The following is a 19904-nucleotide window of genomic DNA, read 5'->3' as shown; positions in this document are numbered from 1 at the left end:
ACACTACAATTGATTGAAATTTTCACACATTTTTGTTCATCGCACAGTGATTCATTACTAGATCAACCAAGAAAAATGGATGTCACACTTGCTCAAATGGTTCAAACAAGCTCATGTAAGTTCTTTCACATCTTTTTGCTTTCCTTAGAATTTTTTATTGAACTTGATGGAACCAACTATCTAGTCTCAAGACCTTTGCCTAAGGCTACCATAGCTTGTCTCTGACATGTGTCTATGAAATCCACGTGTCTAATTATGTTGTGCACAAATCAACATGTGTCTCTATAGTCTAAACATTCCTGTTTTTGGATGGAGGATGAGATCTAGGCACTGGGCATGTATTATGAACCATATAGTTTCCATAATACAAAACAATGGTTTTTTGGCTAAAAGATGTATGCAGTGAATTGTAAAGTACCATGCTTTTTCTCAAGCATGAAAAAAACTCACTATAGGCTGGAGTGCTTTTTCTAGATATTAAAAAAGCCTCGGAAGTTATATGTGGATATTGCAATCAGCATTAAAAAGATACACATGACATTTGCCACCCCTGGAGTGAGTGCACACTCTCTGTCTGCATGCAACTCGGTCTTGTATTTCGGAATGTAGTCGGTGCTGATTGTTTAAGGCACTTTGTACTCGGTTTACAATGATTGATCTAATAATTTCCAGCCGGATTAGAAAGCCTTATGCAATGCATACTACTTGTTATCATACAGCCTTGGAGCTGCCTTGAGCTCCCTTCAATTCAAAACAAGGAGCCATGAAGCAAGCAGGTTAAGAGAAGGCCATTATCGAGCACAGAAGATCTTTGCCCATCATACAGATGCCAAGTGAATAACAGGCTTCCATCAACCATAAACAAATTCAAGTCAAAAATCATGAATGCCTGTTGTGAAATGTCTGGTTAGGCTATTATGGTGTCTTACAGTATCTGCATTTTGGTAATTTAAAATTTCAAAAAATTCCCCATAGGGCCTGACAAGATACAAGGTGAGGCTATGCCGCACGAGCGAGCGAGAGAGAGAGAGAGAGAGAGAGAGAGAGAGAGAGAGAGGAGGGGGGGACTCAATTGCTATACTTTCTGAGAGAGAGAGAGAGAGGGACTCAATTGCTATACTTTCTGCAAAAACATTCCTTATATGCCAACAAATCAGTCAAATCAAATCGCCCCTTGCATCCTGTTTCTTGGTACTCTCACATAGACTTTCCCATATTTGAGGGTTAGCTCTAGCCACTGCTTCATCATTCTGAATTGCCCTTTGAAGGGGCTTCACAATAAGGAGGTACTGCAATAGATTTGTAAGGTTTATCAGATGATTGTACCCGTGTTCACATAAAGCCTAAGCTAAAAAACTTGTGCTGATCATAGTAAGATACTTAATTAATCTGGGAATCTTACAAGGCTCTCAATTCAAAAGCAGTCACACAAACACTGCATCAGAAGTTATTACTCAGCTACTCTAGTCACTTAATTGAAAGGTCTGAAACACAATCAGATATCAAAGACGACAAAGCAAATAAAGACTGCGAAAGTTACAAATAATCATCCAAAACTACTAACTGGCAAGCCATAAATCCAGTGTGCCAGATGCAGCATAGAAAATTAAGTGAAGTTACCTGTAAGGCAGCTATGAGAGGAATGAGAATTTTATGCTTGCTGTTTGCATTTGGCCCTTCAATCAGCTTTCGGTCAATAACAATGGGCTTATTATTGCTAGTTCTTATTTCCACAATATGTTCTACCAACTTAGGAAGCCAAACAACTCCATCTGGAAGAACCTGCCATACAAGTAGTGCATTAGCCTTACCTCAACACTATTCATTTATAGAAGCTTAGGAAGAGAGCAATGATGTCATTTTTGTACAAAACAACATCATGTCAACATACACAAAAGCCATCTAGGAATAGTTCATGTTATTTACCTTCTCTCCACCACCATTTGTATTACAACGGCTACTATTCTCTATCAAAGCAACAGGGATCTGTAACAACCACCATACAACAGGTTAAATATCTGTAGCTCCTCTGACTCTGACAGAGAATCAGATGCTCTTTTATGCATTGAAGATCAAAGCCAAAATCATAAAGAGCATCACAGGATGATGGTCTGCAGCTTTAATGCTATCAACAATTTACCATTAAAAACAAGACTATTAATGTTTCATCTATATCTAGCATCAGAAATGACAGATGTTTGTGTCTGCTATTCATGCTTAGGTTCCAATAGTCTAGAGGGTCAGGACTCCGGATAATAACTAAGAGGTTGTGGGTCCAAGACCCCTGGTACCATTGAGATGTATCACGAATCCCTTTTGTATAAATATTATTCATCCATGTATGAAAACATTTCAGAAAGTTTTCTTGCACCTATAAAAGATCTCCACAATTCTAAGTAACTATTGCTGCCATATACCTGGTCTAGCCCTCAATCTACCATGCAATGAAAAGAACAATGCTCACTAGCTAAGTGACACAAACGAAGGTCCACCAGTGTGAACAGCAATCACTGCCTGTGAAGAGACGGCCATTTTGGTATTTTGCAATCCCCAGTGACAGTGATGGCATTATTTCTGGTTTTCCTGGTACATCAGCCTTGACATGACATGCTTCACCAGCGAGCATCTCCTTGCAGTTCCAACACTTTGTGCTGGCTGACTGCTCTTCCTGGGGTCCATTCAAGTACAACACACTTTTCCAGCTGTTCCTATTCATGACGTCATTGAGTCTGCCCTAAGCACCCTAAGTCACAAAGGCCTCTAGAGGCTTCCTTTGCCCTCTGCCTTCCGTCTGACTCAATTGCAGTTTCCTCTCTTCATCTCCACTCTTTATGCACTCACTATATCTAACTTGTCCATTCATTTTAAATTCATAGGGCATGTTGTCTGTACGATTCTGTGCACTACATTTATTGCCCTCTTGTCTTCACATGGTATCAAAGCCAGTTGTTCTTAACACCTAAGACTCTGTGAATGTTTGGCTATAGGAGCACACAAAATGACATTTGGCGTCTCAACACTCTCATCATGGAGGGAATATGCCATCACCTTCTTCATCGAAGTGTTCCTCGTCATCAGAGGTATTATTATCTCTAAGGGGGCAGCTGCATTCCTCTAGGCTCTGAGGGAGTGGTACAAGCAGACTTTTCATCTCCATCTACCATGCCCAACATTCCTTCCCATATTCCTCAACCTTCAGTTCCCCCTACTTGCATCTTTGATCTACCCTAAGTGAAGCTGAAGAAGGTGCACCTATCGTAGTGCTCTTCTAGAGATTGTAAATTGACCGCTTCTTTCTTCAGCATGGCTTCCCAAAAACAGATCACGACCCCAACCTCTCCTTTCGATTGGTCGGTGTTTGCTCATCATTTTGTATGTTGATGAATTGATATTGAAGGGCAGCTTTAGAGTGGTGGTTGAGGGCTCCCACAACATACCTAACACTAAGTTTAATATGGCAGATCTCAGCCTTCTCCAGATCTTCCTTGGCCTTGAGGTATATGACCTACATCAGGGCATTTGCATCTCCCTAGCACTGTTACATCTCCATGTTGCTTATGAGTTTCATATAGTTGCTTGTCTAACCATCTCACCCTTAGTACAAATTATCTTTTAAGTTTTGCTGGTGATACTGAGTTATCCGATGCACCTCACTACCATAGTTTGGTTGGGTCTGTCATTTGGCTCATCCATACTTGATCGAACATCTCTTGTGTGGTGACCCTCTTTTCTTCTTTCACGCAGAAGCCCCATTGGCATGCCACTCTTCTAGTTCTTTGGTACCTTCATGACACCAATACTCATGGCATTATGCCTTCTCCCTTGAATCCAGTGCTATTTCTAACAGCAGTTAAAGTGTTAGGAGGGTCAGCTCCTATACAGCTGGCTGGCAGGCAGACATGCAAGCAAAGCAGGGGTGTGGGCAGTTTGGCAGCATAGTTGGAGGACAGGCAGCAGGCAGTCAAACGGGCAGCGCCACCATGCAGGAGGCAAGGAGCAGGCAGGTCAGACTAGGTCGGCCAGTTTTTCGGGCAGCAGGTCAGCCACTTCAGCAGGCCAACCTAATAGGACTCCTTGCACATAGCTGCGCTTGTGGCCATGTACATCTTGTTTTGCAAGAGCCCTAAGAGCAATGCCTTCAACACACTCTTGTGTACATACTCTGCTCCAGATTTCAGCATTCAGCATTCATCTTCTTCAAACTCTCTCTCTCTCCCCCCCCCCCCCCCCCTCCATGCCCACAGCCACCAGTCTGCTCTCTCCCACCACCAACCTATGCCACCGGACTGTTCTTCCTGCCACCAGCCTGCTCTTCCCCCACCACTACCTTGCACCACCAATTTGTTCTTTCCACACCAGCCAGCTCTCTGTTAGTTATTATCTACCTTTATGTGTGAACACATTATTGTGTGTAAAAGTGTGTGTTTAGGTGTGAAAACCTTTCACACCACTTAGCATTAAATAAGGGTCAAAGGGTTCGGTACACACCTTAGCTGTTAGATACACCCCTTCATGTATATTCAGACCCTATTAGTTGTACTATTATCAAACTTTTCATTATCAATCTATCCATTCAATTTGTGTACTTGCAAGAGAGTGCTCTCTCTCTCTCTCTCTCTCTCTCTCTCTCTCTCTCTCTCTCTCTCTCTCTCTCTCTCTCTATATATATATATATATATATATATATATATATATATATATATATATATATATATATATATATATATATATATATATATATGTGTATGTATGTATGTATGTATGTATGTATGAAGTTCCATCCTCCTTAGACGTCCATTTTTTCTAGCTCCATACCCAATAGTGGTATCAAAGCCTCAACTCCACTAGCACCATCACTATCAGCTCCATCATGACACTCGAGCATCATCCTCTTCTAGTAAACCAGCCTTCCTTTTGGATAGGGTGGTCAATAACCTTAATAAACACTACTTAAAGCAAGCAAAAAATTCACATAAACTAAGAATACAAATATTACTAGTTATTCTTGGACATTAGACACCCGATTGACGCCAAAATGGGTACCCCTCACAGTATTTCTTTAACTTGTATTGCTAAAGGTTGAAGTACACTAAGATCCAACATGATCTCCTTTAATCTTCAATACATCTTGCTATCGATAGCAACCAGCAAGCCTTCAAATCAATTTGCCCCTTAGCTTGCTTAGGGATTGACCTTCAATTTGCTCTTTAGAAGATAAATTCTACCCTAAATTTAATGTTGGCTGGCGGGCCTCTTGAAATGCTCTAAACCCAAATTTCAGCTACTGAATTTCAAGTACTACACTCCAATTTCTTAGCACTCTTCCCAAGGTGGCTAGTAAACCCTAATTTTTGCCGTAAATTAGGATTTAGTGGTAGAAATTCTTCAATTGCACCCTCCTGGGACTGAATTTGGTTGAGATCTCTTGAGAGAACTATGAATTGGCTAAGAGAATAGAGAGGAAACTAGAGAGAGACAAGTTACAAAGTTTCATTGCCAAAATTGACTGAAATTCAATGCTTCCCTATTGTGAATGGCTGATTGACTACAGCCCACCATCAACAAGAGCCCCAAGTGCAATCAACTACATTTGTGGTCCCCAAAATTGTTGTCACCTACCTATAGATAACCTATAGGGGTTATCATCTGCCTCCAATGGCCTCCTCATCAGCTAGGGCCAGCTCTTTGACAACCTCTGTTGAGAAACCCTTCACCCGCAGTTTGCATTTTTTGCATTTCTGCGTTTTCCGTTTAGGGTTTGCAGCCCCAAAAAAGGGGCGCCATCCTAGACTGAGTATGCCTATTTATAGGCCACTCTCTCATTCATTCACCACAGCTGATTCATTCAATCCGTCACCTCCTCTCCAACCTCTCCACTACCCTCAGGCTCCTGCAGGAGGACATTGCAGTTCGTGGTTCGCGGCTATCTTCATCATCTTCCTTGTGCTACGGCACCCTCGTTCACTTGAATCACATTCACTTCATGATTCAAAACTTCATCATTCCATTCATCAAAGTTTCTTCTCTCTTCTCTTCTCTTCTCTTCTCCATGTTTGCCAAGTTCACTCCGTGTTCCTCTCCACAAACCCTACTGTCTTGATAGTACGTCATCTTTTGACAACCTCCAATGGCTAAGCTGATCACCAATGGCTGGAAATTAGCAGCATTTGTTCTCTCTCCTCCTCTCCTAACCTCCACAATGCTAGAATGAGGCTCCGCCTGCCTCTTATAGCCTTCCCCTCACTTGCATTGGCAAGTTCTGCCAAGTGAAAACCTTCTAAATGCATTTTTCAACAATTTTCAGCCCATTTAAATTAATTTAATCATTCATTCTTGCTCATAAAATTAACTATACCAGCCAACAATTAAACTGGCTAGGTTAATTTTTCATCTAAGCAATCTTGAGCATTTATTAGCCCTTGAACTAGCATTAATTAATTAATGAATTACTAGTTTCAAATGTTACCTCTGACATTAATGGCTAACAAAATATTCTAAACTAAAATATGTCACCATGTACCACCTAGTACCTGTCAGAGATAACTCATTACAACTTTTGCCTTTTGTTGGGAATAAAGGGCCATCAGGCCTTTTATATGTGCATGGGTGTGAACACAACCTTAGTACATTTGTACTTTCATATATATATCTATCTAAAACCTAAAGAGGTGCACTAGTCGTTTGTACCCAAGAATGTCATGCTCACTCTCCTTTCTACTCTACACACACACACACACACACTCTCTCTCTCTCTCCCTCTGTGTGAGTGCTGTGAGAAAGCATTACATGTCTCAATCCTCGCGCTCTCTGTTATAACAATTTGGTATCAGAGCACGCAAGGAGTGCACGCTTCTCGAGACGTTGGGCGTGAGCTAGGTGAGCAAGCAACTGCCGAGGCGACAATTGCTGTTGGAAAGCAGGCGGGCAAGTATAGTGGTTGCGTGCAAGGAACCACCAAGACCAGGCAGCAGACGGCTAGGCAAGCAGGCTATTGGTTTTGCAGAAGGCAACGGCGTGAGTTAGGCGCAGGCATGGACAGTCAATAGGCGACAGTGTCGACTGCGTGATGACCAATCAACGGGCAACCAGGACCAAGCAAGCGTGACGACCAATCGACGAACGACACCAGACAAGCGCCGCATGAGGCTCCAGCAAGGAGACGGGTCCAACGTGTAGCGGCCGCTAGTTGCACGGGCGCATCCCAAGTCAGCGGGTCAACCGGACCCCCTCCCCTCTCCCCCTCGGATCACATTTTTTTCAAAAAAATTAGTTTTTTTTCCCCCTTAAAATCCCTTTTGCCCCCTTTCCTTTGTGGGCATTCGTGCATATAAGCACAGTTCAGAATTTTGGGCAAATTTGTGCCAAAAATTTGGGGATTTGTCTAGATTTGATATGAGCAAGACACAACGATGATATTTGTCTCAAAAATTGCAGAAATTTGTGACATTTTGCCTCGACATTTGGGGCTTTTCATGTACATGCAAAAATTGGGCTGAAGTTTACTCAATTTCTCGACATTGATGCACATTGGACCCCATGCAATTTGGGGCTTTTGCTGTTTGGGCGAAATTTATGCACCATTTGGTCATTTTATGTACATGCGGATTTAATTCTATGCAATTTGGACATCTAGCACTTGGAAAAATTTGGGGGTTTTTCTGAAATTGCTCTATTTTGGCAAAATTGGCCTATTCTATGCATGTCAAAGTCAGTGCAAATGTATGGTTGATGCTTTGAGCACGAAATTTTGGGGCTTTTAACCGTGAGTGTCAAATTTTGTCCCCGTGGGTGCATGTACAACAGAAATTGCAGCTAAAACTTGGAACTTCTCATGTAATGTGATGTATTTGTCCTTGGAACAGGTGTAATCAGTTGTGGAGTGCTATAGCACAAGGTTTAGTGCTTTTGAACATTTATTTGCACGTCTGAGATTTCTGCTTTTACGAGGTCATTTATTGTTGGTTAGTACTTGTTTATACCTTGGTCACTTGTGTGACAGTTTGGGCCTGCATTTGCTGAATTTTTTTGTCACATTTGGGCTGAAAATCATGCCTAGCAGCAGTGATAGCAGTCATCTCATACACATTAAGGAGCTTGAAGGAGCACATAACTTTGCAGTCTGGCAAAAACAGTGCTATAATGTTCTGTTGCAGAAGAAGCAGGCAAAGCCAACTAAGACCAAAGGAGTAACGCCCGTAGACATGGAACAGGAAGACTGGGATGAGTTAAATGAGCTTGCACGCGCAACCATCGAGCTATCGATTTCTATTTGCCTTGCTGTTTAATATTGAAAGTTTGGATTTTGCCTATGCTATTTGGACTCGACTAGAAGAACTGTATGCACAAAAGAGTGCCGCAAGCAAAGTTTATTGGCTAAAAAAGCTTATGGATTTACATATGAAAGAGGGTACAGCAACGTCTACTCACTTGAGTGAGTTTTACTCCATTTTCAGCCAACTGGTTGCCTTGAAGTTCATGATTGATGAGAAATTTAAGGCTATGTTCTTGCTTGGCACTCTGCCAGAGAGTTGGGATACATTCAAGACTACTATGAGCAATTCTAATGCGCTCCTGTTGTGACAGTGGGAATGACGTACTCTTTGTCTCTTCACACTTTAGTACACATGATAAACTTGCAGATACGGATGATGACATGTTTACTTGGATTCTAGATTCAGGTACTTCCTTTCATGTCACCCCTCATCGTGAGTGGTTTTCTGACTATACAGGGATGGTGTTATCCATCTTGGGAACAACTATACATGTGACATTGCAGGTATTGGCAGTGTGCAATTGCAGTTTTAGCATGGTTCTGCCTTCACATTTCAGCATGTGCGGCATGTATCTCAGCTCAAGAAGAGCTTGATTAGCACAGGGCAACTAGATGAGATGGATTTTATACCACCTTTGGTGATGGGAAATGGAAGATTTGTAAGGGATCTAGAGTGATTGCCAGAGGTTCTAAAAGTGATACCTTGTATCCTCTCCATGTATCTAGTGTGCATGACCATGTTGTTGCCGTGACTAAGCAGCCAAGTGTTTCTTTGTGGCATGGCTGGTTGAGACACATAAGTCAAACTAGAATGAAAGTGCCTTCTCGTTTGGGTTACTTGCCTTGTCTTCGTTATACTGATTTTGAGCATTGTGATCATTGTGTTTATGGTAAACATGCATAGACGTCTCATAAGAAGTCTCTTTCGCTGAAATCTTCTCCTCTAGAGTTAGTACATTCCGATGTATGTCAGATGCCAGCGTTATCTTTAGGGGGGGAGAAACACATTGTCACCTTTGTCGATGATGCTACACGGAAGATATGGGTTTACCCTATTCGTAGCAAGGACGAAGTGCACACAAGTTTCAAAAATTCTTGGCATTGGTTGAGAATCAGACTGATAAGACACTTAAGTGTCTTCGCTCTAACAATAGTGGGGAATATGTGTCCAAGGCCTTTCAGGCATTTTGTGATAGCAAAGGGATAAAAAGAGAGCTCACTGCCCCTCATAATTCACCCCAAAATGGAGTTGCAGAGCATATGAATCGGACCATACGGGATAAGGTCCATACGATGCTGTCTCATGCTGCTTTACCTCATGGTTTTTGAGCAGAGGATATTATGACAGCCGTACACTTGATCAATCCGTCACCAAACAGGTCTTTGGAGGGTGGAGTTCCCCAAGAAGCGTGGTCCCGAGCAAGCCACCTTTGTATACACACTTGAAAGTGTTTGGTTGCAAAGCATTTGTGCACATACGTAAGGAAAAACGCAGCAAACTTCAGCCAAAGTCCTATAAATGTATTTTCCTAGGATATGGTGATAAATGTGAAATGGGGTATAGATTATGGGATCCTGAGAAAAGGAAAGCAATAAGCAGCAATGATGTTATCTTCCTGGAAGATCGCATGCACAAACAACCCGAAAGAACAGAGGAAGTCCGTAGGGTTGTATTCCGGGAAGAAATACCTTCTGGATAGCAAAATATGCCCGCTGTACAGCAGCAAATACCTACTATAAATGAACCTGCAAATGCAAAAAATAATGCTGAAAATAATCAGCCAGCTATTGCCCATAATGATGAGCCATTGGATGTGCAAGAACAGCCAAGACAACAAGCTGTTAATGCTGATTTGCAGGCTGAAATGCCAAGACAACAAGCTGAAAATGAAAATTTGCAGGAACAGCCAGCAAACAATGATCATTGGGTTAGGAGATCGTCTAGGGCTACTAGAAAACCTGATAGATTTGTTCCTGGTGCAAACAATGTGGCTGATTATGTCATGTTGACAAACTATGGTGAACCGTCTTGCTTCAAGGAAGCAATGGACAAACAGAACAGCAAGAAATGGTATAAAGCCATGTTGTCAAAGATGGAATCTCTTGAGAAAAATGGCACTTGGGACTTGGTGCAGTTGCCTAAAGGGCAAAAAACCCTTCCATGCAAATGGGTTTACAAGATGAAGGTCACTTCAGGTTCCTCGCCAAAGTACAAAGCAAAATTAGTTGCGAAAGGGTACAAGCAAGAACATGGAATTGACTTTGATGAGATCTTCTCTCCTGTAGTCAAGATGACTACATTGAGAACCATTTTGGGCTTGGTTGCAGTTGAAGATATGGAGCTCATACAGATGGATGTAACGACTACATTCTTACATAGTGATCTACATGAAGATATATTATGCAGCAGCCTGAAGGGTTTGTAGCAAAAGGGAAAGAGAAGATGGTATGTAAACTCAAAAGGAGTTTGTATGGGCTGAAACAAGCACCAAGAGAATGGTATCATAAGTTTGATACATTTATGCAATCTCAAGGTTTTAATAGAAGTCAAGTGAATCATTGCTTTGTTGAGATATTAGCAATCACACCTAATGTAGCCTCTTTGTATTAGGCAGTTTGGGATGAAGACATGCAGGCTGCAGGAATCCCATATGCACAGAAAGGGAAAATTGTACCCATCCAACAACTATAAAGCATTGTACTTGACTACCACTTTTGATAGATGAATGAATACATGATGATGCTTTTCTTTATCAGTTAGTGTCAGCCTTGTACTTGTCAGTCCTACACAAAATTGTGTTTATGAGTCCAAGCTTCCATCTTGGAACCTAATTCACTTGTGTAACAGTTGTGGTCTTTAGTCAATGTCATCATGAGTTTAGTCTATGCTTACAAGCCACCATAGCCATGCTCTAGATCCCGCGTATTTTAATATGGTATCAGAGCTCAGCTGAGCATGGCCCAACTCTCATTTCACTCCTCTCAGCTCCTTTCCTTCTCTGCTCAGCTCAGTTTAAGTAGTGGACCCTATCTCCAACTTCATTTGCATTCCTACCTTCAATGAGGCTTCCATGGCAGCCATAGCCAGCAGTACCCTGTTAGCTTGAAGCTTTCATATCTCTCTCCACAGGCCAAATCTCTCTGAACTTCCTTCTGGAGAAGTGTTTCTCTACTTCCACAGCTCCTCCTTGGCACCTCAATCATTGAGGTTGGCCAACTATAGCTTCAACATTGCCTCTTTTCAAAGTCGCTACCATAACTGTGTCTATGGACATCACCTACCTACCTCTGTTGGACCAGCCATATCTCATCAACCAGGCCATATCTCTTCGATTTTTCTTCTCGAGAGTTGTTCTTCAGGTCAAGGCGCAACTTCTTGGCACAAAAATCAAAGAGATTGATGCACATCATGCCCAGCATTTGCATTTTCCCAAATCTAGGTGCAGTTTTGACAGCGACTACTTTGAAGGCTTAGATCTCTCAACTCGGGCAAAATGAGTACAAACCCTCTTAGGACGAGTTAGACCCATTAGTGAGGGTCCTCCATCTTGAAGGGTTTGAGCAAATTCGACATGTGGAGCTCGTGGGAGCTCATTTACCAATCGTCGGTCCCTATTTTGACAGGACAGCCATAGCCACTTACCTTCAAGCTCATTTTTCCTTCATTTTCTCTCTCCTACCACTTAAACCAAGCCAAGGCCACTCTAATCTGAAGTTTTCAGCAAGTATTCAACCATCAAATCAGCAAGGAGAGGAAGCTATGAAGAGTTTTTGAAGATCATCGAGTCAAACTCAAGCAACAAACATCAAATTTCAAACTAGTATCTTTTGATACTTCACTGCCATTGCTTGTGTCTTTTGACACATACAAAGATCAACTCATTGCTGGTTATTCTCAATCATTTAAAGCTGATTTCCATCATGGAAATGACCAAAATCAAGTCTTTTATGAAGATGCTTCTCATGAAGAGTAACATTACTCTTGTTGCTTAATTCAACTACATGGAAAACTTGTTTATTCCGCTTGCAGGGATGGATGGATTTACTTGTTTTGAAGAGCAATCGATGAATTTATTTGAAGATTTTGAAGGCATTTCTGCTGCCTCAAAGACAATGATACATTTGCTTGAGGGGGACATGGACATAAAGACTGATGTAACTATTGCAAGCAAAGTCAATGAAGAAACAGATCAAGAGGACCAAAAGAACAAGAATAAGAAAAAGAAGCATAAAAATCATGAAGACTTTGAAGTGGCAAACAAAGTAAAGTATAAGTACAGGAAGCTAGACAAGAAGAACTGCAATGAATCGAAGATCTATGTAAAAAGAAATGCTAAAAACCGCAAGGGTCTCACGGTCCTTGATCCTATTTTTTACTGACTTTTTTAGCCTTGTAATGTGTAGCCCAAATATCTTTATCATAAGCTTGTAAAACTTCTCATGTAGCCTTGTACTATAGCCTCTGTAAGGCCCCTGCTACAGCCTCTGGATGTCCACTATGTATGTGGTACCCACACTTAGCCTTTTCTGCGACAGCCTCTGGTGTTTTGCCATGTTTATGGTGTGCCCACACTTTGCAAGTGTTACTTTCCCTAAAGCCTCTACACACTTTATACTTTCTGGTTGTGATTGAGGAGGGGTGTTGAGATATTAGCAATCACATTTATGTTGATGACATGCTAATTGCTAGCACGGATACTCATGCCTTAGACTCATTGAAGCAAAGTCTTAATGGAAGCTTTGACATGAAAGATCTTAGTGATGCAAATCACATTCCTGGCATGCGAATACTCAGAGATAGGTCAAAAGGATTACTCTATCTATCTTAGCAAGAGTATATCTCCAAGGTTTTGCAGCGTTTCAATATGGAGGGGGGGGGGGGGGGGGGGGCAATTGGGGTTCCATTGCCTCCATATGTAAAACTTGGTGCAAAGGACAGCCCTACATCGGATGATGATGAGAAGGCTGAAATGGCCAAGATGCCATATGCTTCAGCTGTTGGCAGTTTAATGTATGCTATGGTTGCTACACGTCCTGACATTGCCTTTGCAGTGGGAGTGGTTAGTAAATACATGGCAAACCCTGGTAAAAAGCATTGGGAAGCAATGAAAGGTATTATGAGATACCTCAAAGGTACAAAGGATTTGTGCATCTGCTTTGGAATGCAGAAGGCATTTGTCGTTGGCTTTACGGATGCAGATTATGCTGGTCATGCGGACTACAGAAAGTCCACTTCTGGATATGTGCTTACCTTCATAGGAGGAGCAGTCTCTTGGATCTCCAAGCTACAAAAGTGTGTTGCATTGTCTACTACAGAGGCAGAGTATGCAGCTGCCACTGAGACATACAAGGAGGCTTTATGGCTTTCACGTCTAGTGGGAGAGCTTGGCATTACAAAGTTACATGTTCTCCATTGTGATAGTCAGAGTGCTATCATGCTAGCACAGAATCCCGTCTTTCATGCAAAGACGAAGCATATACAGGTGAAGTATCACTTCATTAGAGATATACTTGATAGCGAGAGCATTGAACTTGTCAAAGGGCATACAGATGATAATCCTGCAGATCTTCTCATGAAGGGTCTTCCAATAGAGTGGTTTGCTTATTGCCGACAGATGATGGGAGTTGGATAGATATATGTATTTCAGTTTTGTACATACCTAGACTTAGCTGATTCTTTTCTCCTCTTAAAGCACATTGCCTTTAGGTGGAAGGTTGTTGGGAATAAAGGGCCATCGTGCCTTTTATATGTGCACGGGTATGAACACACCCTTAGTACATTTGTACTTTCACACACACACACACACACATACACACACACACACACCCTCCCCCTAAAGCCTAAAGAGATACACTAGTCATTTGTACCTAAGAACGTCATGCTCACTCTCCTTTCTACTCTGCACTCTCTCTCTCTCTCTCTCTCTCTCTCTCTCTCTCTCCTATGAGAAAGCAAACATGTCTCGATCCTCATGCTCTCTGTCATAACACCTTTGACACCCCCCACTAATATCTTAAGGTCCTTGAATCCTCATTGTAAAATAACTAACTTGCAAATCACACATTTGTCCATTTGATTAACACTTAATCAAATGCTAAGCAAAGCATCAAATTTTCACATCCTCATCATAGACCTCCTACTTGAAATCCTTGCAATCACCCTGAATTGCACTACAATTTTTCAAAAGCATCCATTGGCACTACTGGATATGCATATTGGCCTTATAGTCAAACATATGCACCTATTGCTTGACCATACTCATGCCTTTTGCATGTCTGAAATTCCAACCACTTAAACTACTTATGATCCATATACATCAATTATAACCACTGCAAAAACTTTAGGAGATGCATCTACATGTCAAGAACTAATATTGTCTTGACCACCAAGGCAAAGCAATGATGTCCCAGATGATACTCATGTAAAGCATGCATTAGCTACAAACCAAAGCCATGTCTCAGAGCAATGATATCCCACATGATACTCATGTAAGCATACACTAGCTACAAACCACATGTAACTTAGACAAATGTACTTCTCTTGCGTGACCTGCAAATGTACAGTACATACCATCCATGTGTCCCATACATACCTTGCATATGTATATAGCATCCAAATGTGCATTCCATGGATTCTATATACTCCATACATATCAACAACCTTGCGAATATATACTTTCAGAGCTTAGGTACAAACCATACACATTTACGTACCAACTCACAATGACTAGTATACTAAATAGTAATCTCGATTAACAGAAACACTGTCAGCATGCACTACCCTAGATGCAAACCAAGTATATCTAAGATCCACTATATAACTAAGTTGTCCATCACTATGAGAGTGGAGATGCGACCTCCCCCTTGAGCATCGGGCAATACTTGAGACCTTTTATACTCTATTGAATCTGAAAGAGCCTGATCCACTATTAGTTCCAACTAAACTCCTCAATGTAAACTGCAGCATGTAGAATGATCTACTAGATCATCTTTCTCCACCCATTTGTATCCTTTCATATATGAAATAAACCTTAAATTTCACGAAGTAGCGCATCGAAACTTTACCTTTGACTTAATTGCCCCAAAACCTAGACTAAGTTCAAGGCATTTTTCCCTTTGGATCCCATAGAGCCATGGAACTTTCACATTACTACCAAAAATTGTACATTGACTACATTTTCCTCATGGCTAGCAATATGCATTTGCATGCCCGACATTAATACCATAAGTCCCAAACACAATGGGCTGCATATATGCATTGCCAAGCATACTACCTCGTGTCCAAGGCATCATGCCAACATTACTATACATAGGTTCCATATTCCACTTGCCATACTTGGATATCTTGGGCCTTTCATACCATGCATAGGGGGTTGCATATCAAATACATTTGGTCCTTGAATTTTCGTGGTTGAAGTATTACCAACCATTGCTTGGAGAACCAAACCTCCACTAAAGTACCCCTAGTAACCCACATTAGCATACATGCCTTGCTATCCGACAAGCATTGGATTAACCCTTCCAAGTTGGCCTTGCATATGCATCGATTGCCCCACTAGCATCATTTGCTTATGCTCATTACCCACATTTAGAACATTATGTTGCTACATTGGCTCTTTCTTCAATGCATCTTGCTATCCAAAAGCTCTTAAAGATGATTTCCTCCTCTTGCCTTTGCTGCCCTCCTTCAAGGGATTCAAAAAGCACATAACCAAGGCTCATTTGCCAAGTGCACAAACATTTTATTATGTGCTTGTTGCCCATGTTGTGTACCTTGTCCAAGATCAAGCATTGCATTTCCCCCAATACCCTATCCAAATCCCATATTCTCAACTTATTGCCCATGTTGCGTACCTTGACCAAGATCAAGCATTGCATTTCCCTCAACACTTTGTCAATTTTTCAAATTAAGAGGCACCATTTTTCAAATTACGAGGCACCATTCCTACTTGATCCCATCTCACTATCTGAAGACATGCTTGTTATTACACTCAACTGATCACAAATTCAGTAAAATGCAATCACACTAGCTTGCACACAAGTGCTATTTTTCAGTATTTTCAGCTCAATTAAATTAACTTTCAAAATATTAATTTTGAAAATTAATTTAATCATTAATTATTTTTCATAAAATTAACTATACTAGACAAGAATTACAGCCAACAATTGAACTGGCTAAGCCAATTTGTCATCCAAGCAAGCCTAAGCATTTATTAGCCCTTGAACTAAAGTTCCTAATATCACCACTCACGTTAGTGGTTAATAAATATTCTAGGCCAAAATCTATCATGAGGTACCACATAGTACTTGTCAAGGATAATTTATTACAACTTTTCCCTTTGACACCTATTGACATCTCAAGGTCCTTGGCCCATCATTGTGAAATAACTAACTTGCACATCACATGTGCACCTCACATTTGCACACTTGATAAACACTTAATCAAATGCTAAGAAAGCATCAAAATATCATGTCCTTGTGATACCTAGCTCAATTCATAGCCTACTCTTCCCAATCATTGCTCAGACATAACTCTTCCACCATTGTTTGTCAACACTGAAGAGAAAGAAAAAGGAGGAGGAGGAGGAGGTCTACTTGTTCTGAGTGCAGCCCGCCATCTGCCTAGATCTTTGTGCCAATTGGATCTCCTTGCATGTCCATTAGTTACACCCCTTAGTTCTGCCTCTAGCTCCACTCTGTCTCATACCATCCAACAATGCTGGTCACCACATCCTACCCAATCAACCCGTCAATCATACCCTATATCCTTTTCTCAAGTAGCCTAGCCCGCCTACCTAGAAATCTACAATTGGGGTACAAGGGTCTTCATTTCTATCACAGCAACAAGAGCTGGAGAACCAAAGTCCACAGTTTTCTTAGGCCTAGGATTTGCATGAGCAAAGAGGTGATTTAGACTCTGGAAGATTCTAACCGATGATTGAAATTCCTCTCATCTTCCTTAATTAAGACTTCTAAATTGTCCACTCACACTCTAAGCTAGAGGAGTAGGTTCTCAAAGTCACCATTGCTCTTTGTTGCAGCAGAGTCCAACCCAATAACTAGCTCATGAAAATTTTATTGAATGTGCTTAAAGTTATAGAGGACCTAACCTCACAAGAGTTTGGCAATTAGTTCCTGCATTGTTATGACAAGGTTACAATAGCCTACAAAAGGTATGCAGCAAAACAGACCCAAAGACACTGCAAATGGGACTGCCTCAGAGCCAAAGAAGTGTGAAGGATGGCTATCAAACTCCTATTTCATGGTATCGGCACTTCAAGAAAGAGACCAATCACCAATAGTGATCTAGGAGCAGTAGCTTGGATTACAGAAATAGGACCAGCCCAAGATAGGATATTCATGGAAGCTTCTTTTTTATATCAAAGAACAGCAGATGAGCACCTTTTTGACTCCAAACTTCTTGCAAGCAGAGAGGATTGCACAAGTCACAGATCGTTGCCAATATCATAGCCAGTTTTATGCAGATAGCAAGATGTAGTCAAGACATACAGCAGCAAGAACTGTAAAGACTCTATCTAGACTTAAAGTGCATGAGCAAGAGGAAAGGGCCTTTCTTGCTACCTAGGATGTTGGCACTTTCTTTCACCTTACTGTTCAGGAATTTCTGTACCTGAACCTGAGTTTTGGGTGAGGGGCTTTAATGGAATTTTCTCATCTTGAAAAACAAACATAAATGCCAGAACAACATAGAGCCATGAAAAATATCTCACACATAAGTTAAATATTAAAGCCAGGAACAACATCGAGCCATGAAAAATATCTAACACATAAGTTAAACATGAAATATAAACTTACCTCTGGATCACCCTTTTTGAACCCTGCCTCTTTTTGAATGACTTCTAATAAGGATGTAGACCTTTTTTCAACAAATTCTGAGTAACTGATACTATCTGGTGGCGAAAGCTGGGAATGTGTAAGAGCCACCATCCCAATTTTCCATATTTGTGGCCCAAAGCTCCTCACAATTGCACGAATGACTTGCTTATCAAGATTATCAACACGATAGCCATCAAGCCTATCCACATATATCATCACATCGATGGTCTTATTGAGCAATGACCTATACAAAGCCATCAGAAAGCTAAATCAGAACTTCACCTGCAAGGAAAAAGCAACATGCACCAGCTATTTAAAATCACACACTCAGCCTGAAACAACTTACCTCTTAATGGTTTCCAAAGCATGATCATTGACAAATAACCCCTCCACCAACCCCGGAGTATCGATAATGTTCAGAGTGAATCCTGCTCGTATGCGTGAACACATTACTGTTCGCATTGTTTCCGACTGGTAAATAACACCACAGGCCCAATGGCAAGACAATATAAGGGTGAGCTGAAAATTATGGCCTATGTTATGACATTTCTTTTGCAATCAAAGGAGGACTAAATTGTGAATCATTCACTACTATGAAGCATCACATAGAGCTTCAGCAGCATCATCGACAGCCTTCAAAACAGCATCAATTCCAGACAATTTGCCAATGTAGCCAGGAAATTACACACGGACATGCTAGATGACATGAGAAATTGAGAGATGGTACCTGAAAGGCACTCACAACAGCAACTCTTTCACCAATGAGGGAGTTAACTGTGGAGCTCTTTCCAACACCACCTTTTCCCAGAACCAGTACAGTGAGGCTATTGATGTTCTGCCAAAAACAGCAAAAAAGGACTAATGCTGACCATAAACTAAGCCTCTCTTCTTAACATAAGGCAATTAAGTGTTTCATGTGGCATGAACGGCAAACGATATAAGCGTTTTATGTTGCATGAATAGCAAATGATATCAAGAATAACGGTACAACAGAGTACGCAATGATTGGACTCAATAACTACAGCAAAGCTACGGCAAAAAAGGAATAATGCTGAAGATAAATTGACTGTAAAATTGAGCCTCTCTTCTTAACATTAGGCAATTCCTCTCTTCTTAACATAATGCTAAGGTACATACTCTCGAGCCGTGGAGGATTTGCCTCTAACGATATTAGTTTTCCGAAGAAGCGTTTGCATTTGGGATGTTTGAGAGAGGATTGCGTGAATATGAAAGGGCAGAAGCTTACCTCCTGGCGCAATCTGCCGAGCAGAGAATGCAGGGCATTTTGAGTAGCAACAGGGAATTGCTGCAGGCCAGTCCACTCGCGAGGCTGGCCGGACGACGCCATAGCTCCCCTCTCCACCAGAAGCACAGCCCGAGAGAGAGAGAGAGAGAGAGAGAGGAGAGCGAGCGAGCGAGCTATCCAGATACTTTTTTGTTTAAAAAATTCTAATGCTCTTCGACATCGATTTGATATTCTGGAAAATATAATTTTCTCTCAGCGGGGGGGGGGGGGGGGGGGGGCGCGGGGGGGCGGGGGGGAGAGATGGCCACGTCTTGGATTGTTTGTTTTGTTGGGGGAGATGTGTGCTCTCTCTCTCTCTCTCTATATATATATATATATATATATATATATGCATGCGCATCGCTTAATTGCAAGCTATTACAACTCTCCTCTTCCTCCCTTGCCAAGTTTTCTACATACCCACTCACCTATTTTTATTCATTAAAGGTTGGATTCAGACGAGTAATGGAAGGGATATCCAACAGGGGCATCCTTTTGATGTGACTTGCA

General features: G+C 41.4%; 1 protein-coding gene across 2 annotated transcripts; it reads right to left on the bottom strand.

Annotated features, from left to right (window-relative positions):
* Window positions 1-751: 751 nt before the first annotated feature.
* Window positions 752-19522, bottom strand: LOC148021449 (translocase of chloroplast 34, chloroplastic-like). 2 transcript variants are annotated; one of them, XM_087699327.1, is made up of 7 exons: window positions 19356-19514; window positions 18837-18944; window positions 18456-18580; window positions 18089-18353; window positions 1927-1986; window positions 1621-1782; window positions 762-1289 (listed from the first exon to the last, which is right to left on the bottom strand). In XM_087699327.1, the coding sequence occupies exons 1-7, from the start codon at window positions 19455-19457 to the stop codon at window positions 1158-1160; spliced, it is 954 nt and encodes a 317-aa protein (XP_087555453.1). In that variant the 5' UTR covers window positions 19458-19514; the 3' UTR covers window positions 762-1157. The 2 variants fall into 2 exon arrangements, with proteins under 2 accessions (XP_087555454.1, XP_087555453.1); XM_087699328.1 differs by lacking the exon at window positions 18837-18944 and having other exon boundaries at window positions 752-1289; window positions 19356-19522.
* Between the last annotated feature and the right edge of the window lie 382 nt (window positions 19523-19904).

This window comes from Lygodium microphyllum, chromosome 18 (genome assembly GCF_053477565.2).
Source record: "Lygodium microphyllum isolate KBCC chromosome 18, Lygodium_microphyllum_v1.1.10, whole genome shotgun sequence".
NCBI classification, from domain to species: domain Eukaryota; kingdom Viridiplantae; phylum Streptophyta; class Polypodiopsida; order Schizaeales; family Lygodiaceae; genus Lygodium; species Lygodium microphyllum.
Note: the sequence above shows the minus strand (reverse complement) of the source record. Positions and strands in the feature narration are given on the sequence as shown.

Bases quoted from the DNA above. Each gene is read 5' to 3' on its own strand.
- LOC148021449 (XM_087699327.1), bottom strand. From the start codon at position 19,457: ATGGCGTCGTCCGGCCAGCCTCGCGAGTGGACTGGCCTGCAGCAATTC. The intron at 18,581-18,836 runs GTACCATCTCTC...GTTATTTACCAG, and splicing joins CTGTTGTGAGTGCCTTTCAG to TCGGAAACAATGCGAACAGT. The intron at 1,783-1,926 runs GTAAATAACATG...CTTGTATGGCAG, and splicing joins CAAATGGTGGTGGAGAGAAG to GTTCTTCCAGATGGAGTTGT.